The 26,420-nt window shown below is 43.1% G+C and overlaps 1 protein-coding gene across 1 annotated transcript in view; it reads left to right on the top strand.

Moving 5' to 3' along the window:
* LOC112120377 (galanin receptor type 1-like) overlaps positions 1-23,951 on the top strand; it is a 30,818-nt gene extending 6,867 nt beyond the window's left edge. Inside the window, exon 3 of the mRNA XM_024219433.3 lies at positions 22,976-23,951. Within this exon, the coding sequence (XP_024075201.2) occupies positions 22,976-23,293 (318 nt within the window). The 3' untranslated portion in view covers positions 23,294-23,951. The remainder of the gene's footprint in view (positions 1-22,975) is intronic.
* The last annotated feature ends 2,469 nt before the right edge of the window (positions 23,952-26,420 follow it).

The following is a 26,420-nucleotide window of genomic DNA, read 5'->3' as shown; positions in this document are numbered from 1 at the left end:
CAGGTTTGAAAATGTAATGCTGAGTATAAAATGACATAAACTTATCCTCTAGAAATACTGTAATATACACAACCAGTTTCCTGGGAATTCTGTTTACCTGCTGGTTGGTAATGATCTTAATCTTCCTAAAGTGAAGCTAAGGAAGATCAGTAACTATATTAGAATAATTCTCTTTGGGATCTTTGCCCTCCCCCCGATTAGCTTTTAATAGCTCCATTAAAGTAAATTGCTCATTTCAGATGCAAGCTGTTTTCCCACTATTAGAAATAGCCTGTATACTGCTAACTGCATTTTATTATCCATTCTATCTTAGAATTAAGTGTTTGTTTTAATAGTGCTTTTATAGCCAGTCCTGTCTAAGTAGTCAGGAACCTTCTTACTTACAAAAGTGAACTATGGTGGCTAGTGTAACAGTGACTGGACAAGTTTCTGACTTGAGGTATAGTTCCACTATTTAAAAGCTAAAAGACTCCTTTTCTTTCACTCTGACCATGAGTCTCTTCTCCTTATCCTAAATTTACTGCTCCACTCTTCAGTCATAGTTCTGAAAGCTGAATCAGAAACATGAGTAAACAGATGCTATTCAGTGGATGCCTAGAAAATATACAAATCACCTTGCCAATACCCTTTTTATCCTATTCCTCTCTCCTCTGCTTTCTTACATTTTGTCCACAGGGGTTCCATTTGCCATGCTATCATGGCAATTTGAAAAGGCTCATAGGACCTAATAAGGCTGGTTATTCTGAAGTTTCAAACAGTGACTGATTAAACTAAATGTAGTGTGAAGAGTGGAACAAATAGCAGTGATAGGGTGTGTATGTAAAATGCTCAGCTATGCACACAAGTGTGATAACTTCTCATTCTAAAAACGTGTGCCATACCATAGAGTGGCAGCAGTAGCTCCTGCTATAGAAAGTCGCGGTGTGATTGCAATATACATTTCTTGGTTATCCATCACTGAGGAAGCAAAAAGGACAGTGCTTTTGTATCCATGAACACTGGATCCCAGCCAGGTGGGTTTGTGATGATGGAAGATCGCTTTAGGTGAGAAACTACTTTAGACAAGGATTTTAGCCTGACAAAGTTAAATTGAGACGCTAAGAAGCATGTTTTGCTTTTGTTTCAGATGTAATTATTTCTGTTGCCACTATTAGCCCTACTCAGTATCTCTTAAAACTTACCCTTTGATAATAAACTTATGGTTGGTTACTAATTGTATGTCAGTGCTGTGATGTTATAAAGGACCTGATCCCGAATTGTACCAATCAAACTGCGTGTGTTCTATTCCCTTGGAAATAGCGAACCTGATAGCTTCTGTGCGTGTCCAGTGACAGGGGCTGAACATTACAGGGGACACTTCAGAGGTGCTTGAGGACTGGGGCACAACAAGTGTTCACCTGCAAGGCAAAGGAAGGGCTGGCAGATCCCTGAGGAGATTGTTTAGGTGGCTAACAGACTGAAAGTGTCAGGGAGCTGACATCCAGTTAAGCACCAGCAAGTCTCTCTCTCACTATGGTGTGTGTGCACGGGGGGAGGAGAGGGTGGAAACAGTGACACACAGTCCTGGGCATCTTGAGAAAGTGTCACAAAGTGATCACCCATTTTTATGCTATTAGTACTTAACATGAAATCAGACTTACTCTTCAATGTGAGTCCAGTCTTGTGGTATGACACCTTTTACTTTCTCATTTTGGTACTTTTCACTCAGCAAGTGCTCTCACATCTCCCTTCTTTTCACAAGCAGGATTGGATTGTCATTTTCTTTCCCGTTTTGATTCAGCCATTTCTCTTATCCCCTTATAAGCAGTCGATACTAGGCAATTCTCTCAGGTGTTCTCAATTCCTGCATGTTCTTTCAAAATGTATTTAAAACATGTAGAGTGTCAGCCACTGGCACAGTAGGTATTGCAAAGAACACTTCACAAAAGACCTTGATAGAAATTGAATTACTTCTTGTAGTTTTTATTAAACTAGCTTCCCTCTTATATAACTAATTGGTCTGGTAGAGCGACAAGTGGATTTATTACAAACCTGGTCTTAGCAAAAAAAAAAAGGCAACAACTCTAAAAAATGAACAGCTTTCACTTTACTATTTTGTTTCAGGCTGTCTGCACAAAGCTGCTTGCTGCAGGTCTGAAAGTCTAAGTATAATTTGGAAGCTGCAGAACCTCTAGTTTTATAAAATATGCTTATAATTTCACAGTGATCAAAGCCTAATTGCCTTGATTTATCAAATGTAAAATTAGCATAATAACATGGTCTCTTTGAATGAGGTGACAGTTTTATGCACATATTACTAGACTTGATTTGCATCTTCCATTAGCACATTGAGATGGAAAACAAAGTGCAGTTATCTTAACTCCAACCAACACGCTCAACTCCCTTCTGCCTTGCTGCCTCACTACCATAATTACAGCCAATATTAGCTAGAATGGTTTTGCTCAATGTTTTTTCCTCCCTTGTGCAGAACCAGCAAAAATTCAAATCAAATCAAATCAAATAAATAATTTTAAAAATCCAACCTTCCCTTTTGATTTTGTGGGAAAACAAAGGGTTGGCTTTGTGAACCTTGACTCATGCAAGTCTCACAAACCTCAGTGAGTCTAGACATGAGTAAGGGCTTCAGGAGCAGGCCTAAAACCTTGCAATGTTTACTAGGACAAATCTTCACCTGAATTACTGTTTAAAACAAAACTCATTGGTAAGTGTCAAATTCCAATAGTTTACCAAAATGAGATGTTTAACACTGTGGATTCCATAGGTAATATTCTTTCAGATTAGGAACACACTGAGGGCAGGATACAGCCAACACACCATAAAAGCACACTAAGGAAGGTAAGCCGTAGGGATGTAAGGGGAGAAGTGGGTGCCGAGGGACACCACTCAGAGCACTGACCAATGGAACTCCAGTGGTTGCTGCCAAGAGCTCAGTGCTGGGTCAGAGACTCCTTTCCATGCTTTTCAGGGGCATTATTTAGCACCCTGAAAATATCTGCAGCTGTCGGTGACCTAAGTGGAATTTGTGTCCATCATCCCTGAAAAGAAGGCAATGAGAGCAAGGAGAAGAGGTTTAGGGGGGATAGCTGCCTCCATCTCGAACAAAGGATCAGCCCCCGATTTGACTTAAGAAGTTCATGTGCATGAATGTGTGCAGGAGGGGAACGCTTCAAAGCTACCCAAAAGCTGGGTCCTGAGTTGTTAAACTTGGGTCTGTATCCAAACGACTGGAAAGATCAGAAGAGAGTTGAGATTTGGCCTAAGATCTCAGCTGGGCCTTGCCAGTGAAATTCAGATCAATATCTAAATCCGGATGGAGCAAATGTACACAAATCAGAATGGAAGAAGGTGTTTGATCTGGGGTAATTGTTAATAGAGACATTAAACAATTGTAAAATGGTTATTCATAACATGCTGCTTATATTCTTCAAATGGGCAAGTGAATACTTGACTTTCTTAATTTTTTTTTACACCAACTTGATAAACACCCTTCTTATGTAATAATGGATTTAAGTTGATATCAGTTGTGAAGCACAGTAATAGTGCTGGACACTTATATCAGTGCAGACCAGCCTTTTCCCTCCACTATCACTTAAACAATGCAGATGGTTGTAGCAGTATATATCAGTGTCCTTTAGAAAAATTCTGCTTTTTTCTTTAGAAACTTTCTGGCACAGTCAATATTGCTAAATGTTTGTTGCTCATCCCACATCTTTCTGTTCTACAGATTCTACATCTGCTGTTTTGCCACCTTTCCTGAGTTCTTCCTCCATTACTTTGTCATGTGTGGAGTTCCGTGGTTTTCTTGTGTCTGCTCCTTCACTGCTGCTGTTTGAATTGATTCTCTTCTTTGACATCTTGCCTATTATGTGCAATCTGCATCATAGGGGAGGAATAGTACCTGATATTCGGGCAAAGCTGTGCACAGTGGCAAATGTGCATTAGTTATATAGTTAGGGTTTTGTCATAACTATAAAGGAAAGGGTAACAGCCCTCCTGTGTACAATACTATAAAATCCCTCCTGACCAGAGACACCAAAATCCTTTTACCTGTAAAGGGTTAAGAAGCTCAGGTAACCTGGCTGACACCTGACCCAAAGGACCAATAAGGGGACAAGATACTTTCAAATCTTGGTGGGGGGAAGGCTTTTGTTTGTGCTCTTTGTTTTGGGGGTTGTTCACTCTTGGGACTAAGAGGGACCAGACATCAATCCATGCTCTCCAAATCTTTCTGAACAAGTCTCTCATATTTCAAACTTGTAAGTAACAGCCAGGCAAGGCGTGTTAGGTTTATCTTTGTTTTCTCAACTTGTAAATGTCCCTTTTGCTAGAGGGTTTACCTCTGTTTGCTGTAACTTTGAACTTAAGGCTAAAGGGGGTTCCTCTGGGCTCTTTGAATCTGATTACCCTGTAAAGTTATTTTCCATCCTGATTTTACAGAGATGATTTTTACCTTTCTTTCTTTCTTTAATTAAAAGCCTTCTTTTTAAGAACCTGGTTGATTTTTCCTTGTTTTAAGATCCAAGGGGATTGGATCTGGACTCACCAGGAATTGGTGGGGGAAAGGAGGGGGGATGGTTAAATTCTCCTTGTGTTAAAATCCAAGGGTTTGGATCGGTGTTCACTGGGAAATTGGTGAAGAAGTCTCTCAAGGCTACACAGGGAAGGGAGTTAGTACTTGGGAGTGGTGGCAGCAAAACCAGATCTAAGCTGGTAATTCAGTTTAGGGGTTCACATTCAGGTCCCCATATCTGTACTCTAAAGTTCAGAGTGGGGAAGGAACCTTGACAGGTTTATTTTTAGATTCCTTGAGATCATTTGAAAACTAAAACTAAAATTGCTGCATACTTGAGGGCAGCTTTGATGCAAGCCCTCTCTGTCTCTAGATTTATGCTTTATTTGCCTCATTGAAGGGTCTCTGATGTATACTGTTCATACAGCCTTTTTTCCCACTCCTAATATTCAAAAGAGCTAGAATAATTTATTTCAATGTACTAGAGAGCTATACATAATATGAAGTACTCTGAATAACAAATGGATCTTTATTGTACAAAGCTTGTTCATCATCCTCTATTCCATTTAGCTTCCAAAATGATTAGTACATGCTCCCACTCATCAAATCATGAAGTAATTGAGACAGGAGTTTTCAAATGTAATATTTGTGAGCACTCTTTCAATTCACTTTGATGTTCAGGGTGTACAGCTGAAGGCAAACTGTTTACTAAAACACCTCAAATCGAAAATACTGAGATTGAGCTGGGGGGGGGAGGCCTATGGAAAGCATGCAAATCAGCAAAAGAGAAATGGAGGTTGTGCTGAGTCCCTATCAGTTATCTACTAGTAGTGAGAGGAAAGGCAAGGTTAAAAACAAAGGGTGAGGTGCAGAAACTATGACTAGGTTTAGTTGTAAAAAAAACCCCAAAACCCTACTAAGGTGACCTCATGTTCTCAGAGCGGGCAATGCCTGGATTGGGCATGTCACAGGCATCACTGGGCTTCCCATTCAGAGCTGTAATCCGTCTTCCAGGTGGAGCCAGCAGCAACAAGGGCCGGGTTCAGTATCTAGAGGTTCCTTTTCAACAATTCAACATGAAACCAGCTCGAGCCCTCACCCTGTGACTTGCGCTTGTGACCCCCTGGGCACCTCTAAGAGGCAATACTTCCCCTCTCACAAGCACAGAGTCTGAGTGTAGCAAAAAACTTTTAATAAAAGGAGGGAAGTAACTCAGCATTAATTTGGGAAAACACCCCAAACAGGGTTCATAAACATAAACCATGAGCAAAAGACAAGTAAGTTGGGCAGTATCCTTTTCCTATCAGGTTCTTAAGTCCAGCAACCCAAAAGTCCCTTTAATGTTCCCGTCCCTTCGCTGCACCCCACTCACAGTTGCTGTCCTTGGTCAGTGCAGAGCCAGAGTTCTGAGGTGCAGCTGCAGAGTTCACCTCCCACCCTGGGTGGGGGGTAAGGCGGTACCTTACACGCTCCGCTGCTCAGGCACTCACTCGCTGCCCCTTTCTGCCAGCCAATCACACCTCTCTGCAGGGCTCTGCTTTGGCCCTCTCCGCCAGATGCCCTGCTGGCACATTGCCACGCCTCTCCATCAGCCACCCTGCTGGCCGCTCGCCGAGATGTCTTCAGGGCCCCCCACTTCACAGCTCTCAGTGATTTCAGCTTTTAGTGGGGAAGCCTCACTGCTGGTGTACACGGGGCAGTCTCTTGCATCAGAGACACTGTCCCACAGCAGGTCTAATACTCAGACCTGGGTATCTGTGATTTCAGCTCTGCAGCGTGTCACAAGCCTCTCAATTGAGTCTAAATTAACTCTCTTATTACACAGTGGAGAAAGGCAGGGTCAAGTGGTGCCTATGACCCTTAAGCAGGGCCCACACCATCAGGTACAAATACCTATCCCCTCCACCTCTCTCAACTCACTGGGCTTTGTAACCCATGTCCCCTGCCTAGCGAATGCCATTAAGTTGAGAGTGAGTCCCTCCATAGGGATATGCCACGTACAGTTCTGCTGCCCGCAATTCACACAACAAAGATAACAACCCTTTATTACTCCTGCCCCAATAACAAGGAGACTGGGGATCCAACACCAGCCAAAAGTGATAATTTGGGCAAGCTATCCTATCATGCTGAGCACCTAGACGGGGTGGGTGTGCCCATGCAAACGAGATTACCTCCTGAAGTCCTCTTCCACAGCTCATCACTAGATGTCAGTGGAGAGCTCACGGACTCTGCTTACATCCTCCCACAAGCCAAGAATTTGTCATCCCGACAAATCACGCTCCATATTATACCAAATTCATTAGTTCCCTCAAAGGGCCTCAGGAAAGCCACTATGGCTTTCACAAACCTGTGAACTAAGTGTCACTAGTCACCCCAGGTGCATCATAAGTTAACCGGCTTACTAGCCTTATAACCCTGTCCTGCCTATGGAGAGAATGGAACAAACTAAAACTGATTCAGGGAGTGCTGCACTGAATTACCACTGACTCTTTACAAAAGCAACGAATGCAATTAGTGCTACCAGAGTAAGAGTAGAGAGCCCTGGCCATGAGGGCCCTGCATGATGATTTTGGACATTTAGGAATGGAGCGGACCCTGGAACTTATTCCTAGTAGGTTGTATTGGCCCCGGATGAGACATAAAACTGGGCCACTGAGCTATCCTATTTACAGTATTTCTATAGCCCCCATTACCATAGTGGTCAAGAATCATAGACCATCTAGTCTGACCTCCTGCACAACGCAGGCCACAGAATCTTTAACACATTTAAACTCACAACATCCCTGTGAGGTAGGGCAGTGCTACTACCCCTATTTTACTGATGGGGAACTGAGGCACAGAGAATAAGTGACTTGTGTAAGTTCATATAGGAAATAGGGGGCAGAGCAGGGAACTGAACCTACATCTCCAAAGTCCCAGGCTAGTTTGCTAACCAGTGGATCATGCCTTCCTCTATTCACATTGTTGAAGAGCAAATACCCATTTCGCGCATGTACTTACAATGATCATGTACCCATGTTAGGTGTACATTTTTGAAAATCATGTCCTTCGTAATCAGAACCTTTGGACTACATATCAGTACTGTAACCTCATCATAGCAAGATTAAAGCTAATGTTAAAAAATTATGTTAAGAAAAGAGCGTCTGTACATCTGGGTATAGTGCTTAGATTATCCACAAATACAAAGTTTATTTTTAAAGTTATAAAATACATATAGTGCATAATCAGCAATAATCCAAATTTAGGTGAATAAATTTAAGAATACAGTTTAGATATTAGCATCCAAGTATTCAGGTACATCACTCATGAAAAGTTATACAGAGAGTTGGTTTTAGAAAGCAAATATAGCAATGAAAGAAGATTGTCCCTCAGTAATTGAGAATATAGCGTAGGTTGTCCATTTAGAAAATACATTCCCTCAGAAAAGTATTTCAGTGACTTTCCCCACTGCACTTCTCATCGGCACTCCAGCTCATCCCTCCTGGTATTGCCGATGTCCAGTGATGTGTTCTATGTAGATGTCCCTCAACTACCTGATAGCGTCCAACACCATGACTTGCCGCATCAGTCGAACGTAGCACTGACCGATTCCGCATTCTCTCAACACTCCCTCATTACTGGGGTCCCATGCGCCCAGGGCTCTGACAATCAGCACATGTGTCTGAACCTGGTAACCCTGAGCTCTCAAGGTTTTGGCCATAGGGGCGTATTTGTCCACCTTTCGAGCTTGGGCGTTGCAGAAGACCGGGGTCCTGTTCTCAAAGGGCACTGTAATGTCTACTATCATGATCTTCTTCTGGTCCTCGTTGGTGATGACGATGTCCAGTCACAGATGGCTGTCGGTTCTGGGGATGGCGGAGTTCATGGCCACCTTCCCTACGGGTGGCGGGATGGCTCTGACTAGGTGATCTTGGATGGCTATGCTTTCCCCAAAAGACAAGCAACTTTTTCCACTTCAGCAAACTGTGCAAAGTCCCAGCACGGCCAGAATTTAGAGCTTTGCAAGGTATTTGCAGCACTATTGTACCAACTCACCCTTAGAATCTAGCTTTGAGAGCGCTTGAGTGTCTCTCTGGGGAAGGGAAAGCAATAAAGAGGGACTTGGAATCCAGTTAAGAAAAGCCGTTTTATGTTCATAAGTACAGACGTACCAGAGGGCACTGCTATTATTTTGAAAGGATAATACCAAGTTTGGATAATACCATGTTGTTGTGTATGGTATGTATAGGAATTCCCTTGTTTACGCAATTCTTTGTGTAAGTGAAGCAGTTCCACTTCATTATTTCCATTTAGTATTTTGTTTAAACTGGTCACCAGAGCTGTAAATGCTCTACACATCTTACTGCTATTAAATCTACATTTTTCTTCATCATTTTTAATTAGATTCCTTTCACAACAGTCTGGATTGACATTGTTCAAATATTTATCTCCAATTATCCATCCAAAAAGTTATTTGGGAATTCACTTTATTTGCCTGACCCTATAATTGAAGGACTGCTCTCGAATTCAAGAGAGTTGTCAGGTTATGATTATGTCGGAATTTCATTCATATCTGACTTTCTGAAGGTGCACACAGTATTAATACAGTGACTGTGCTTTTCTGATATGTGTTGCTTCCACCAACGCCCACATAATAGAAACTGAAACATTCTAAACCTCTTAACAGTTCATTAATTTAATGTCTGTTTAATTCCCCACAACTGAAGTGTTTTAAACAGTGAATAAAAATCCCTTTCTCTTCAAAGGCTTAGTTTTTCTTCTTGATTTGCAAACTCATAATTTCACTAGTTCTTCAGGGCCAGCAAGACCCAACTTTTTAAACGTAAAAGATAAGCAAGAAAGTTTTTAACACATCATGAAGCAGCAAAATCAGCATGAGCCTTTTTTTCCCCACCCAGTGAAAGGTATTTGCGAAAACCTGATCATGTTTCTGCAGGACAGAACATTCTCCAGGAAGTGATAGTATTGTTGTAACCATCCTGACTGAATGAGGTCAAACTCAAATATAAGTCAGGTCTGACAGCAGCAGTTTATGGTAAAATGTATTCTTTCCTTTACTTCTGGAGTCTTAGCTGTGAATCTTGTTGATTGTCAGAAAGTCCCTTTCCAGCTGCCCTCCTGCATAATGCAAGTAAATCCTACAACTCTGTAAGAACATTTATACATATACACAGACCATGACAAGTCATTGTCTGTGCACCACCAAGTAGGCTGGTTAGCAAATTGTGTGCTTGATTCTGCACAATTGCCATGTACAGGTGGGAGCGCAACACACAGAGTGCTTAGAGTAAGGGCCTTGTGTTCAGTTCCAGTTTTACTTTGAAATTAGCCCAAAGATGTGTTTCATACTGAATAATACTTTAGCTCAGCATACCTGACAGCATAAGTCCATCCATGGCTATAATGTAAGAGAAACATCTCAAGGTCTTTCTATTCAGATACTTCATTTCAAACTTAGGGCACGGGGGAACTTTGAAGGGTCTCACATGATGGATATTAGTCACTTTACAGTACTGATTTTCAAGTATTTTCAGTCTCCTATTCCAAAGGCAGCCCTCAAACAGCAGTAGGGAGACTTTGAGAAGTCACTCCCGTTACATTGGGTAGCACAACCTGGTCCCAGCAAAAAAATAAAAGTCAAGGATCTCAGTTCAGTGAGTTAATTTGCAAGTATCCTGAGCAGAGTAGTTTCACAGATCCACAGGGTCTGGTCTATGCCCCAGCCTGTAACCAGGCCCTTGGGAATGACCCCCCCACCCCCACCCCCGCCACCCTTAATGTGCCAAACCCCAAGCATTCACACAGTTCTACTGGGGCAGGCTTGTGGCCTCCAAGACTGAGCCTAGGGGCTGTAGCACTCCTGCTTCACACCATGAGCTCTGCCCAGTGGGTTCAACTGACACAGACTCCTGGTCAGAGGCTTTTACATTCTTCAGGGATCAATGCACCTCAGCAGGTATTTTCAAAACAGAATAGGATTTAGTATACAGGAGCACTGCATCAGAAGGCCTTACGTTAAGGAATAAAGGGTTGTTATCCTTGTTGTGTGAATTGAGGGCAGCAGAACTGTACTTGGCATAAAACTTTCTTACAGACAGTATTACGGGTATCTGACTCCACATCCTTGTTCAGGAACAACAAAATATATACCAAGTGGTGTTCTATCAAAGTATTAATGGTTGCAGCTTGCCAAAAATATTGCATTAATTTCTCTCCTTTTTTGTAAGAAGGAACAGGTTCTGATGAGGATTTTTCTTAGCCAGTCTACAAATATAGCAGTACAGATTACTAATAAATCTTTCAAATTTGCCTCTATTTTTCATTTAGCAAAGTACAGATGTGTAGAGCTTCTAGACCAAAGGCAAGATCATTGCTCCGTTCAGTGTGTAGCAAGTAGGTGTGTATTTTAGTAGCTCATTGTGGGAGGCCCACAAATCCAGCAACCATCATCCCTGTTCCAAAGAGCTTAGAATCAATCTCCATGGAAGATATACAACAGTCTCAACCATGCAGTTGGTTTATGTGCATGGGTCACACAGCTACAGGGTTAAACTGACCTTGAGTAAAATGTCTAAAATCTGCACCAAAATGTTCATTGCTATTGTGAATTACCAGATGCCATTCTAGCAAATGAAGCATGCTTGAGATAGTTTCAGACTGCATCCGTCAGAAATAAGAGTAAAGAACAAGAACACCATGAACAAGAATCACAACAACCTTGATAAGCCTGCGTGTCCTACAGTGCTTAGCTCCTAATATTGTCACTTAGGAAAGGCAGAATATGAAAGGTTTGATCTAACTCCCTAGCTACCTACATGAAATGATAAGCAGTAGTCTGGGATTTAACAAAAGGATGCACATACTCCAATTCTGAACATACCAGAGCGTAGTAGGTTTCTGGGGACTTGAGTGACCTGTTCTGCATATTTAATACAAGCTTCATTTAATGGGATACATCTCTTTGATTTACATTCTTTGCTCTTTTGTCAGTGTTAGGGTTTTTTTTTTGCATTCAGTCAGTTTATTGTGTGTCCCCAGGGTCTGTCTGCTCTTTGCTAATTCTGATTGTCAGCCTAATCACCTGGCAAGAATTATTTGAAAATCAAACTATGTTTTAAAACTTCCAATTCTGAAACAATTTCGGTACCTTCTGCATACAATTCTGAAAGTGGAAAAACCAGTCTGTCTAGAAAACAAGTGCTTTAAACACTATTGAAATTCCTAGGCCTTTTTTGCTTTGCCTATGAAGGCTACATGTACACTACAGCACTTACAACAGCGCAGCTTGTGATGGAGACGCTCTAAGCCGACGGGAGAGCTCTCCCGTCAGCTTAATAACACCTGCCTCCATGAGAAACGGTAGCTATGTCAGTGGGAGAAGAGTGATGGGGGACCAGGTAACAGTCTTCAAATATGTGAATATCCATTATAAAGAGGACTATGACCATTGTTCTCCATATCCACTGAAGGTAGGACAAGAAGTCTGCAAATTAAGAAGGGCTTAATTTGCAGCAAGGGAGATTTCGATTAGATATTAGAGAAAAAAATTCTAACTATAAAGATAGTTAAGCACTGGAACGCACATCCAAGGCAGGTTGTGGTATCATCACTGGAGCTTTTTAAGAACAGGTTGGAACACCACCTGTCAGGAATGGTCTAAATTTGCACCAGCACAGGAGACTGGACTTGATGACATCTGGAGGTTCTTTCCAGCCTTGCATTTCTATGATTCCAGGTTCCTTCTGTGCCTCAGTTTCCCAATCTGTGAAATGGGGTTAATGATACTGGCCTCCTTTAAGTGCTTTGAGATCTATGAATGAAAAGTGCTGTATAATTATGGTATTATTATTATTTTCCTTAAAATGTATGGTGTACTTCACTGGAGCTTTTTCATCAGCCAACAACAAAATCTGGTTCTTTGTCTTTATCCTGGACCCTGATACCTGCCCAGCCAAAGAATCCATTCCATGTTTTTCCCAAGACCTTGCTAGGCCAGGACTTGAGTTTCAGTGTTGATTGTGGGCATTCAACCACAGTGGATGTGGTCAAATCTGACAATTCATTACATTAATAAATACTTCTTCAGTACTAATGGCTACCAGTGAGCTGGCATACAACAGCCACATCCTTCCTAGCCCTGCTATCCTGATGTGAGACAATCTAGGTAGGAGCAGGGAGGGTTTCAGAAACTTAAAACATGGCCATTGGCCTGCTGGATGACCTATGGGTTTTACTAGCTCCACCAGTCTTGACTGAAACCATGAGCAAGTCACCATTTGTAAAATGGGTGTCCGGCGCACATCACCCAAGTGACTTCCCTGTAGGGAGACTTCTTGAGGGTTGAGATTACCTTGAGTTCCTGCAAAAGACTCACCCCTGTGGGAAGGCAGTAACGCTTGAATAACATGGACTGTAGTACACACAATGCCTCAGATTTAGTGAGGCTTATTTAATGACTTTGTGACTTTGCACTTCTATTGCAGCTCTTAACAAAGGGGATCTCAAAATATTATGTTACCAAATTACATTGAAAATTGCAGGATGGTGATAGACTCAAGGTTTACATTGGAATGCCTCAGTCTCTCAGATCTCATCTATATATGGATACGGTCTCATCACATGATTCCTTCCACTTAAATCTTCAGGAGAGCTAGTGCGTGGGGCTGGGGGAAGGTCTACTCCTGGGTGCCACAGAACCCAAATCTGGGTGTAGACCTGCCGCTACCTAGATCTTCTGCCATTGCCCCTTGTTCTAGCGTGGCTGGTAAGAACAGCTGTAACAGCCAAGACCTTGGGGAAGAATCCTTTTGATCCCCTACAAAACCTGTCTGTGTCAAGTCCACCTATTTGGACTTGGCACTGATTCGAACTGCTGGCAGGCAGGAGGGGAACTATTCCACCACCCTTATGTCCTTTCAATTCAGTTTAAGTAGTCAATTACCTTTTTTTTTTTTTTTTTACACACCACTATAAATTTGCTGTAAGGAACACATTTGTCAGAGTTAAGTGTGAGAGCAGTTAGCAGTCACTTGCCCTGCTACCACCATATGTGTTCCTCTTCTCTGACAGACTGACGCCTGTGCTGTGTCCCACTGCTCCCGGCATACTTGTAAATATAATAGTTGTGTTGGCTAGCAGTAGGAGGTGTTCACACTACAGGCCCTCAACTGAAGAAGTCACACTTTGAAACAACTTTTTTGGACAACACAATGCTATATTCCCTCTCTTATCAAGTGTTGTAATCATGAAGCACAAAGTTAACAGTCGGAGCATAGTGCTAGGAAATTCAGTGGTCTCATCGCAAGAATGAAATTGGAAGTCTTGTTGCCTTCCCAGAAAGGCATACCAGAGTGGGTTAAATGCTACTAAGGGCACGTCTACACTGGCAGAGTTACAGCACTGGCAGTTAAAGCGCCGCTCAGAAAGCGCTGAAGGGAAACCGCTGTTGTGTGTTCACAGTCAGCTGCCTGTTCAATAACATGTTCACACTTGTGGCACTTGCATGGGTATTCGGAGTGGTGCACTCTGGCCAGCTATCCCACAGAGCATCTCTTCCTCTTCTGCCGCTAAGAGTTGTGGGAAGGTGGAGGGGGTCCTATCCCAATGCCCCGTGATGCATTGCTTCGCATCCCAGCAATCCCTGTGCTTCTGTCCGCATTTGGCACCATCTTTCAACGGTGTGTACTGCATGCTCTGCCTCTTCGGTCTGCAGGAATGGATCCCGCACTGTTGACCAGTATGCTGCTTGCTCTTACTAACACACCACGAATGGCAGTGAAGTTATTCCTTAAACTACAAAGGCAAGAGCAGTTCAACATTGATCTCGCCACGTGTAGTTGCTACGACACGAGATTGCTTGTGGGATTCACGGAGGTGCTGACCACAGTGGAACGCTACTTTTGGGCTCGGGAAACAAGCACTGAGTGGTGGGATCACATCGTGGTGCACGTCTGGGATGACGAGCAGTGGCTGCAGAACTTTCAGATGAGGAAAGCCACATTCATGGGACTATGTGAAGAGCTTGCCCCAGCCCTGCGGCGCAGGGACACGAGAATGAGAGCTGCCCAGTCGTTGGAGAAGCACATGGTGATTGCACTGTGGAAGCTGGCTACTCCAGACTGCTACCGATCAGTCGCTAGCCAGTTCGGAGTGGGAAAGTTGACCGTTGGACTCATATTGATAGAAGTGCGCAGGGCAATTAATCGCATCCTGCTCCGAAAGACCGTGACTCTGGGCAACATACGTGACATTGTGGATGGCTTTGCACAAATGGGCTTCCGTAACTGTGGAGGGGCGATAGATGGCACGCATATTCCAATTCTGGTACCAGACCACCTAGCCACCGATTACATTAATCGGAAGGGGTATATCTCGATTGTTCTTCAGGCGCTTGTGCATCACTGTGGCTGTTTCACGGACATTAATGCAGGCTGGTCCGGAAAGGTGCATGACACATGCATCTTTCGGAACACTGGCCTGTTCAGGAAGCTGCAAGCAGGGACTTTCATCCTGGACCAGAAGATCACCATAGGGGAAGTCGAAATGCCCATTGTGATCCTGGGAGACCCTGTCTACCCGTTAATGCCGTGGCTTATGAAGCCATACATGGGGCACCTTGACAACAGCAAGGAGTGGTTCAACAACAGGCTGAGCAAGTGCAGAATAGCTGTTGAGTGTGCTTTTGGCCATTTAAAGGCCTGCTGGTGCTGCCTATGTGGGAGGCTGGACCTGGCCGATGACAATATTCCTATGCTTATAGCCGCGTGCTGTACGCTCCATAATATTTGTGAAGGAAGGGTGAAAGCTTCACTCAGGGCTGGACCGCTGAGGCTCAGTGCCTGGAGGCTGAATTTGAACAGCCAGAGACCAGGGCTACTAGAGGAGTGCAGCGCGGGGCCATAAGGATCAGGGATGCTTTGAGGCAGCAATTTGAAGCTGAAAGCCACTAATATTTGTTTCTATGCTTGGGAGTGCAGTGATTGTAATGCTAGGAGGTGACTGTGATTGGTGCAGATGATGCACTGTGAAGGTTTAAGAAAACTGCCTGTTGATTTGGAGGGCTCTGTTTGCTTTCAATTAATGGAATAAAGATTGCTTTCAAACCAAAACAATTCTTTTATTAAAAAACAACAATTGGAGGAGAGAGACAAACAAAAAAACACATCAGCACTGTGGCGGATTGGGGAAGGGAGGGCCCCAGGAGGAGGTGGGGTCCTGGGATGGTTAAACATTTGTGTATGTCCAGATATCATGCAGCCTTGTCCTTTGGAGTACAGTGCAGCAGGTACTGTACTTCAGCAGGGCTAAACTGCAGAGGGACGGGTGTTGAGTGCACTGGATACTGGGAGTCCCCACGGCTGGACTGTGATGGGGCAGGAGTGGAATGCAGCGGGTTCAGACTGGAGCCAGCAGGTTGATAAGAGAGTGTTGGCAGTGTCTGGGGGGTGCATGGGAAAGAGTTTTGTGATAGGGGCTGCAGGGGAGGGTGGGGGCAGAGCTGCTCGGTTTGCAGTTCTAGTAGTGCCTGAAGCGTGTCCGCTTCGTGCTCCATAACTTTTAAGAGCCGCTCCATGGCTTCATTCTGGCACGCCACATTCTCCTTTCGGTCCCTCTTCTTGCTGTCCCGTCACTCCTTCAATTCTTGTTTTTCGTCAATGGAGTGCATCATGACATCACACAGAAAGTCCTCTTTAGTTCTTCGTGGACACTTTCTAATTCTGCGCAGCCGTTCAGCCCACGGTGATAAAGGGGGAGGTTGGGCTCCCAAGGTCATATCTGCAACATTTTACTGAAGCAGTATTGTTTGCAACACACAGATCACTGATTCAGTGATTTAAAACACAGCCACTAGTCACATACCTATCATTAACTGGCTGACCCCAGGCAAGCACACATGAGCCACAAGACCCCCAAAATGGTGAGTAACTGCAGGGGCAGGGGAAATCAGTGTTCCAGGACTGTACTGTACACGTGGCTCTCAGAGAGAGCCAGCACTGTAAGGGGGGGGCCTTATAATCATTACTGTCCCCACACTTTCTACAGGCTGTGTTCATTATGGAAGATATCTCACTGCTGAGGGTGAGCAGGGAATCAATGGAGGGTCTTCTCCAAGACTGCAGCTTCTGCCCTGGCCCTTATGCGGCACGCCTGTGTGCAGCAATGGTCCCACCCCCAGTGACGGCAGAGTGGCATGGGAAGGTTACCCTTAATGAGGCAAGAAACATAGCAGCTCTGCCAAAGAACCTGCGGCAGCGGATTGCCCAGTATCTCCATGAGAGTTTCGTGGAGATCTCTGAGGCAGATTCCCGTGAAGTGAGGGAGTCAATCAACACCCTGTTCCGCCGCTCAGACTAGGCATGTGGTGTATGTACATCATACAGACACAAGCCTGCTTTCTGCAACCCTCCTGCCCGCAACAACTTGCTTCAGCGATTCCCAAAATCAAAGCCACTTACCAGGGGCCTCGTCTCCTGTTTGCGCTTTGCCAAGCTCCGATAGCTGTGACTGGCTTGCCTCCTCCGGGGTACAGAAGAGCTCCTGGTTGCATGCATCTCTGACCTCTGAGTCGTCCTCTGCCTCTGGGTCCCCCTCCCCGTCCAAGATTTCCCCCTCCTGGCTTGGTCCATTCTAGACTGGCACGTGAGCCACCAAAGTATCCACAGTGGCCTTCGCAATGGAGGTGGGGTCGCCGCCAAGTATCGCATCCAGCTCTTTGTAGAACCAGCAGCTCGTGGGCGCAGCACCAGAGCGGCGGTTTGCCTTCCGCGCCTTGTGGCGTTCGCTTTGACCCTGCATTGCAGTGTGTCCTGGTCATGGCCCCTTTCTGTCATGCATCGTGAAATCTGTCCGTTGGTATCATAATTCCTATGGCTGGAGTGCAGCTGAGACAGACAGCTTCCTCTCCCCAAATCCTGATGAGGTCCAGCAGCTCGGCATTGCTCCAAGCGGGGGATTGCCTGGTGCGTGGAGCAGGCATGATCACCTGGAAAGATGCGGTCAGACCACCGCACACATCACCAAGCAAACAGGAAGGGGACTTTCAAAATTCCCAAGAAATTTAAGGGGTGGGGCTCACGGTTGGTCACCTGAGGGCAGGGCAGTAGCGTTCAAACCAATGAGCAGAGAGGCAAGAACGGGCATTGTGGGACACCTCCCGGAGGCCAATTGCAGCGCTGTAATCAACCAGGGTGTCTACACTGGCACCGGTGCAGGAAGCTGTACGCCTCTCGTTGGGGTGCTGTTTTTACAGCGCTGCGACTGTTCAGTTTCTGTGCTCTCAGTGGCTTGGCAGCGTGTACACCCCAGGAGTTACACCGCAGAAAGCTGCTTTCCTGCGCAGAAACTTGCCAGTGTAGACAAGGCCTAAGGCTCTTCATCTCTGGGGAGAAGATTGTAATTGTGTTGCTCTTGGTTGCCCCTAGCAGCCTATTCAAGCAATTCATCCTGAAAGCAGCATATTGAATCATGGCACACACTGTCAGTCGGGGCGGAGTAAAATGTTCAAAACAGGCTCTAGCTGAGAATTGTTTAGTAATTCTGGGGGGGAAAAAAGCCTTTTCTAGGATAGCTTCTACCAAGAGTTCATGTGACTTTTCTCAGTAATTAAAAAAAAAAAAAAAAAGAGAGAGAAAAAAGTTAGGGAAAAATTATCTTCCATTACAGAACACATAGTATTCGCTATTTCCAGATTCAAAATTAAAGAATTGGAGACAGATGTTGTGGAGGTGACTCTTGTTACTCATCTACTCATGCCCCTTCTCTCTCATGTTTTCGCTGTAGGAACAGAACTGAACACAAACACATCCCTAATTTTGTTCTTATAGTAAGCATTGGGTGTGCGTAAGACTTACAGATTGATAGTTGAGTTACTTTCCACAGATGGAAAGGGAATTTAGATTTAGTGTGAGACTTTTCTAAAGGGAGTGCTGTCCATGTAAATGTCCACATTTCTTAAAATCTCCTGGGGTTGGAATCTCGGGGTCCATCTGTTCTTTACTTCCTTGTATGGTTCTGTTCTGCAAGGTAGACGAGAGTGGAGAGAGTCTTAATTTCATTTCTTGGCTCATGATAAGTCAGAAATGAGAGGTTATTTGTTTCAGATGTTACATTCAAGTGATGTCAGACAAATATTCAAGAGTGAATAACCTGGCTGAAACATATTGCTGTCTTCATCTGAATTGAAATTTAGATAAAATGAGTACCCCAGAAAACTTAATCGACTTCCAAAATGGAGTACGAGTGTCCACACAGGGAGCTATTCCTCAACATCTATTCCAGGCTATTTCATGGTATAGACAAACCCTGATATAGTCACTGCCAGCTGGCATGTTAGAATGTTTACTTGACTTCTTGACTTTAATTTTAATAAATACATAAATGCATATGACTCTGAGAAAGATTTGCATAGCTTTAAAATCAAACTTACATTTGCAGAACATAATGCAGTAATTATAGCTCTTTTAAACCATTTGTGGTCGGGATTAGTTTCCAAGCAGCTGTTCAGTGGAACGTAAATAGACAGCTCGGGGAAGATTTAATGGGAATCCTTAAGCTTACAGAAATAACTTACATGCACAACTAATTGCATTCAACCTGTATGTAAAATGACCATATCTTAAAAATCAAATTGGGACATTTTTGTGGTGACACTTTTTAAAGTCATGAAATATTTAAACAATAAAAGTACTTTAGGTGTGCTGCGGTCATTACTGCAAGCATCTGACTCAACAGCAACACATCCCACTCTCAGAATGGAGGATTCCCCCCCCAGTAAATTAGTGTTCTGAACTAGCTTTATAAAACACTGAACACGTCTAACACTCATTCTGAGCAAAAAAAAAAATTTTTTTTTGATAAGGTCCATGCTCGTTCAGTTATTTCTTTGCTCCAAATATTTCATAACATCAAATACTCATTCAGCTTAGACTGTTAATTGTAAGCAGAGTAAATTCTGCTCTGAATAGTACATCTAGATGAACATTTTGTGGCTATAAAAAAAGTTGGAAATGAAAAGTTGGAAAATAACAGGTTTACTGAAATGTAAGACATTATATGGGTTTGCAAAATGCACTCCTAGCATTTGTTGTGAAATTTTTTTGCAAAATTTAGTACCTCAGAAATTGCCTTTAGTTGCCCCATATTTTTTAAAAAGGACTAGTGATTGTTGTGTGCCCCAAACTCGTGGGTGTCCAGCTTGAGACTTAAAAGAGCCCTAATTTTCAGAGGGTTAGTGGTCAGCACTTCTGGAAAATTGGCACCCCAAAATCACTTCACTACTTAAAATCTTGGCTCCTATACAGCATTAACAAAATACACATTGTTCACTTTCTTCTCCCAAAAAGCTCTAGTCCAGGGTATGTCAGTGGAGTTTAAAGCTGTGGTTCCTTTTTGCCTCCTCAAATATTTCTATTTAAAGATTTCAACTAATGGCAGGAACATAGCAAGCCTCTCCCACAGTTTCACGTGAAATACTAGAGATTAAGGTATAGTGATGCTGCTCCAGTGTGCTAAAGAGCCACTAGATATAGCTAGTAAATGACACCACTTGTAATCAGTTCACTAGAAAATTACCCCCTTTCTAGGAAAATAATTACATGTAATCCACTTGAACACATAATAGGGATCTGTGTTAACAAAGAACAGTGAAACTGGATATTGAAGTTGCATCAGGCCAGTGCATTAAATATTATCAAGCCAAAATGAAGGCTTGGGCTTAGCTGACCTGGCTTTTTAACAAGCATTGCTTTGCTGTTCACAAAAAATGATGTGTCTTATGACAACTCAATGTTTGTGTGTATATAAACAATGTTGTATAAGGTATTAAGGTGGTTTAAAAGGTGTAAATAATTATATAATACTAAAATTATGCAATTGGAGGGGAAGATGCCCTACATTTCCCTTTATGGGTTAAAAAATGGGTTACTTTAACTTAATTTAGACAGCATGTGGTAGGATTGTGATGCTTTGGGGGTTCACCCAGACTGGTAAGGGGTTCTGTCACCGCCTGTTATGCTATACAAAGCACACGAGATCTTTTATGGGGAGAAGGCTAAAGCACTGCATTTATTGAGAATACAGCAGTTAGCATATGCTTTTCAGTTACACACACCATGCACACAGTCCTGCCAGTTGATGTTTATAGTTACCAGTCCAGAGTCTGGATCAATCTAGTGGCCAACCAGATTGGTTGCAGAGGGGAGCCGGGCTCTGTCAGTCGCGATCCGATGCTCTTGGAGTGTGACAAGACAAACCCAAAGTCCCATGGCCAAGCACCCTGTTCTTATAGTCTTTTTTTCCTCTGTTGAAGTCTATGGATTTTGCTGTGTCAGTTTCTGACCGGTTACTTCTTAATTGGTTTTATCTTTTGATGTTAACATTCCAAAACACCTCGAAGAGGGTCATCCTGTCCTGGTTTTGATTTAATCAATTATCTTGTCTTTAGGGGTGCCAGCCTTCCCCTCAGGGTCGTCAATCTACCCTTCCTTAATTATGGATATGCATTGATGGTTCTCTAGTGTTGTTAAGTCTCTTCACTCCTTCTTCCGTGACCATTTGGTGATAACAATGGCCTTCACACCTTATCTTTTCCTGATGCATGCATTCCTCATTCACACAGTCTTTGACAGAGACCTTTGAGAATACAAACAGCCGCATTTTATATTGAGCAAAAGACATAATAAATTAAGACTTCCTAAATCTTATAATCAAAACAATTCACTTTGGGGCCCAGGCCTTCAATGTTCCTCAAAACTCCTTAACATAGACACAATACAAGATCCTGTCTCTTACTTACTAAACTTTAAAACAAAGAAATGTATATTTAACTAGTGTGCCTACTTTGTAATACATATAGGAAACCATAGTAGACTTTTACTAAAAATATCTGGGACAAAATGGGGATCTGTGGGTCCCCCCCCCACTGCCTGAACCCGGCAGTTGCACAGGGGCTAGGGGTACCTCTGCCACCTCCAGCTCTGGGGATACCCACGGGCTCCCGTGAGGGCTGGGAAATGCGGGGGTTCCTCCACTACCCCGAGCTTGGGGGTTCCCCAACCGCCCACAGGGGCAGGGAGCTGCAGAGTAGAGGCTTGGAGCTCTGGGGACCACCACAGGTGGCGGGGGTACTCTGCAGTTCCCTGCCCCTGTGGGCGGTTGGGGAACCCCCAAGCTCGGGGTAGCGGAGGAACCCCCGCATTTCCCAGCCCTCGCGGGAGCCCGTGGATTCCGTGACCTCCATGACTAAATCGTAGCCTTAATCATTAACAACATTGCATTATGTATGTACAGTTATATAAGTGTGCTGGAAATATGTTCCTTAAATATGGTCAGACTAAGCTAGGGTGACCAGATGTCCCGATTTTATAGAGACAGTCCCCATTTTGGGGGCTTTTTCTTATATAGGCACCTATTATCCCTCACCCCTGTCCCAATTTTTTACACTTGCTGTCTGGTCACCCTAGACTGAGCACTCCAAGTATAGCGTATAAACAGGTTTGTCCTAAACGAAGAAATGTGGATTCACCAGTCTACCAGGTCAAACTTTGTAAGCCAGAGACAATGAAAATACATTGCACATGAGCATGGGAGAATTTTATCTGGTGATACACTTCAAAAGAATACATTTGAAAGGTTTATTGGACTATTAAAGTGAAGAGAACCCCTGAGTTATCCATCACTTAAGGGACAAGAGGCCAGCGCTCTTGGAATCTGTGTAAACGTAGATCCTTCAGCCAGGGTGGGGTAAGGATGCTGAAAACTGGTTGTAGACGAGAAACTGCCTGAGACCAGGATTGTAAATTGCTACGTTTTAGATACTGGAAAGCATATTTTTACTTTTGTTTTGTTTGTAATCTTTTTCTCTTAGTTAGTATTACTTAATGTATGATGCTGTGAGCTAGTGAGGAAATATCTCTCTCTGCCCTATCTTATTTGTAATTCAGAATAACCAACTTACTATCCATATCTTGTTTTCAGTGAGGTCAAGGATATTTCAAAGTTTTGGGGAGAAATGGCTTTGTGTACAGGTCATTGCGGGCTGGCATACCATATGAACTGCTGTACTGGAACAGACCAATTCTCCATCAAATCTAGTATTCTGTCTCTGACAGTGTCTTGTACTAGATGTGTTCTAGGAAAGCACCTTGTATGTTTTCTTGCATTTTTATAGAATAACTTGTCCATTAGGGCAGTATATTTCTTCCTAAGTTTATGTGGTTGGCTTATTTTATGATACAGGTTTGTATCACTTCATTAATGCTCTGCGGAGTTCAAAGAAAATGAAACAGAACTAAATGTGGTATTGTTTTTGGCATTTTGAAAGCATAGGATTTGTCCTACTGGATTTGATCACTGGTCCAGCACTGGCCAGTGCTGCAGGCCAGGGGGAAAAGAAACCTTATAATTCATGCACACAACAGATCATCTCCAGCACTGACTGTATCTAACACGTGGCTTTGTCTTTTCCAGACAGCGCAGACAGTGCTACTCGTGGTTGCTGTATTCTTGATTTCCTGGCTGCCGCACCACATCATCACCATGTGGGCAGAGTTTGGTCAGTTTCCCCTGAACAACATCTCCTTCACTTTTCGCATCATCTCTCACTGCTTAGCCTACGGGAACTCTTGCATTAACCCCATCATCTATGCTTTCCTCTCGGAGAACTTCCGCAAAGCCTGCCGGCAAGTCTTCACCTGCAAGTTCCTCCTGCAGCCAGCTCCGGCTGAGAAGCTTGTGAGAATACGCATGGAGAACTTTTCTACCACCCACTCAACGACTAATGTGTGACCTGGGCATAAAAAATGAAAATACATTTCAGTAGAATCTACTGGAAAAACAGAAGATGGGGAGAGTAAGGGGGGCCCCACTTGTATAGATATGATTATGGAGCAGAGTGCCTCAAGAGTGACTCATTCATCATGTCAATGGAATCATGAGCCATTCCTTAATGCAGCTGTTAGCATACTTCACACAGGAACAGCTGGTCCAGTTGTAGCCTGCTAACCACTAGATTCTATACAGCAGCGGTGCTCAGACACACCACACAAGCTCCTAAATACTTCCAGATTCACACAAAGAGGCTGAGGCATAAGTTTAGATGGAAGGTGGAGTTTTATCTGATAAGAAAATAATCCAGTTCTGTGTCCTTCAAAGAGCAGTCAAACTGATGGGGCTGAATACAAACCGGGGTATGGTTTATTTTGGAGCGATTGCTTGAAGTAGTTAGGAAAATGTCTTGTTGCAAAGTCTCTAATGTTACTGTTGTATCTTAAATCACATCTGGATGTCAGTGTTTCTAGTGTATGTGAACTGGATTTATTTTTAATTAATTTGCTGTGATTGGGTCTCCATTCTTCATGACAGGTTTTCCTAGCCCTCTTTGCCAGAGTAAAAGAGCTCAGTGCATTCATGTAACTGACCAAAGTCACAAATTATGTCTCAGAGGTCTGAGCATTTGTATTTGTCTGCTTCTTATCGCCCTGTATAGTTCCTGGCTTGAATGTTAGTACCAGTTACATTCAGGAGAACATTATCAATCATTGTCTCTAATGCTGGTTTGTTTAGTACCAGCGAGGGGGAGAGCGCAAAATTTAAAACTAAAAGTCTTAAAAGAGTATATTGTTAAGTGTCAGTGTCTTTCTGTTCAAAGGTATTGTTTACACAAGGTTTTGTTTGTACACATACTGTGAGCATGCCTTGCCAAAGCATCAACTGTATCGTAGCAACCATCGTTCTGAGGCCTTTGAACTGAGCATTATTGCTGTATAAACCTGGTGTTTGTAAATATATAAAGTGCCATGCTAGTTCATTTTTTACATTGTGTGGCTGAAAATTTTATTTTTTTCATTGTTATGTAATTTGAAAACTATTACATTAAACGTTGTGACCTGCAATTCAGATTGAGCTGTGTTGAAATGACCCAAGAGAAGGGTATTCTGCTCAAGGGACTTGCAATGTTTCATGAAAAGGATTTTATTTTAACAACTACCTTTATTAAGGTTTCATGTATGATTTTCAAAGGGTTAATAAATGGTTTATTTATTAACCTATGTGCCAAACAGGTTGCTTATAACCACCTATAAAAGCTTCTACTGCTATAATCATAACATATACTAATGTCTGTAATATGGTTATAATACCTGTCAATCACTTAACCCTTTACAGTTTATACCTTAATATGGGAGCAAAACATCCTTCATAAATTTACTGGGATCTTAAGACCACACCAAAAAACTAAGGCTCTCTTCACTTTCCCTCATCATAACCTGAGGGCAGAATTATCTTCTCTGATCCACCAAGTGGATACCTTATTACACTTCTTCGCTCATTTCCTTTGAAGAACTCTTGATATCAAGGAAATGTGTGTAATGAGGAAAAAAGAGCATTATCTAGTAGTTCCAGCATGGGACTGGAAGTCAAGAGTCAAAACTCATGTAAACTGAGAGTCAGGGTAGCTCAATTTCCCCTGTAACAATGGGGATGCTACCATATATACCTCCATAGTGCCTGGTGGGAGCTTAAACTGGTTAATTTCAAGAGCCTTAGCTAATATACAAGATGTTCTATACACAACCAAGATTTGCAACAGTGAAGAATGATGAATTTTGTCCTGAGAACTTAATTCCACAATGAGAAGTTTAGTCCATTGTGTGCAATACCTACATAATGGGAAGAAGATTCAAACTCTGGTATCACAAATCCAAAACAAAAGCCTTTACTAAAAGTAAAAAGTCTGCTCCATCTGCTCAGCTGGTAAACATAGCCATTAAACCTAAGGGGGACAACACATTCCATTAGACTGGTGCCAACTGAATATATAGGCTAATGAAGTAAGCTGCTACAATATAGCTTTGTCCCTTGTCTTGTATTACATCGAAGACATTTAGATACTACATGAATTTCAGAATATGGCTCCCTTTCTCAGTGAACATCTGACAATAGACTGTAATAGAGAATCAGGTACTAATTAAGCGTTTTGCCTTCAGAGACATGTAATTGTCCAAGCAAATAAATATACAGCCTCCCTCTTTAGCATCAGACATTCTAATGCTGATGGTACATCGGTCCTGTAGAACAGGACTTGTAATCTTTTAATGGAGCACAAAGCACTGGAAACAGGAATCTGAAAAGGAGAAGTTTGAAACCAAATAATAGAATCTAAGGCCAGAAGGGACCTCCAGATCATCTAATCTGATCTCCCGTGTATCAGAAACCACCAACACCTTCTAGCATCTGCACACCGAGCCAGCAACAAAAATTAGACCAAGTTAATTACACCCCCAAGAAGACTAAACTATTATGTACCACAGGCAGAGAATAGGACCGAGGAGCACCAATGCTGGAGGCATTGCAGTAACAAGGGATTAAATGAGATATACTCAGATGATCCTGACAAGCAACCCGCACACCAACCTGTAGAAGAAGGTGAAAACGCCCCACAGGTCACTGCCAATCTCATCTGAAGGAAAATTACTTCCCGACTTCACATATGACGATCAATTAGATCTTGAGCATGCAAGCAAGAACCAGTCAGCTAAGCACCTGAGAGTGTGAATGCTCACTACCACCTCAGCACACCAGCCCACCCCATCTAGAGTCCCGCTGCCAGCTGTGGCCATCTGATGCGTCAGAGAATGGAGATAACTCCAGCATGTACGTGACTGGCTGAAGCCCTGAAGCATGAGATTTTAGGATCAGACATAAACCAGAAGGAACCCTCAGGGCTGCCTCCCACCATCACACAATCCCACTCATAAATTTGTCCAGCTCTCTCAAAACTAGTTAAGTTGTTTGCCCCCACAGCTCCTCTGAGGAGGCTACTCCAGAATCTCACTCTTCTGATGGTTAGAAACCTTCTAATTTCCAGCCTGAATTTGTTCATGACCAGTTTATACCTATTTGTTCTTGTGCCAAC

This window comes from Terrapene carolina, unplaced genomic scaffold, assembly GCF_002925995.2.
Source record: "Terrapene carolina triunguis isolate 2854851 unplaced genomic scaffold, T_m_triunguis-2.0 Scaffold130, whole genome shotgun sequence".
NCBI classification, from domain to species: Eukaryota; Metazoa; Chordata; order Testudines; family Emydidae; genus Terrapene; species Terrapene triunguis.
The sequence above is the reverse complement of the archived record's forward strand: the minus strand, read 5'-3'. Positions and strand labels throughout refer to the sequence as shown.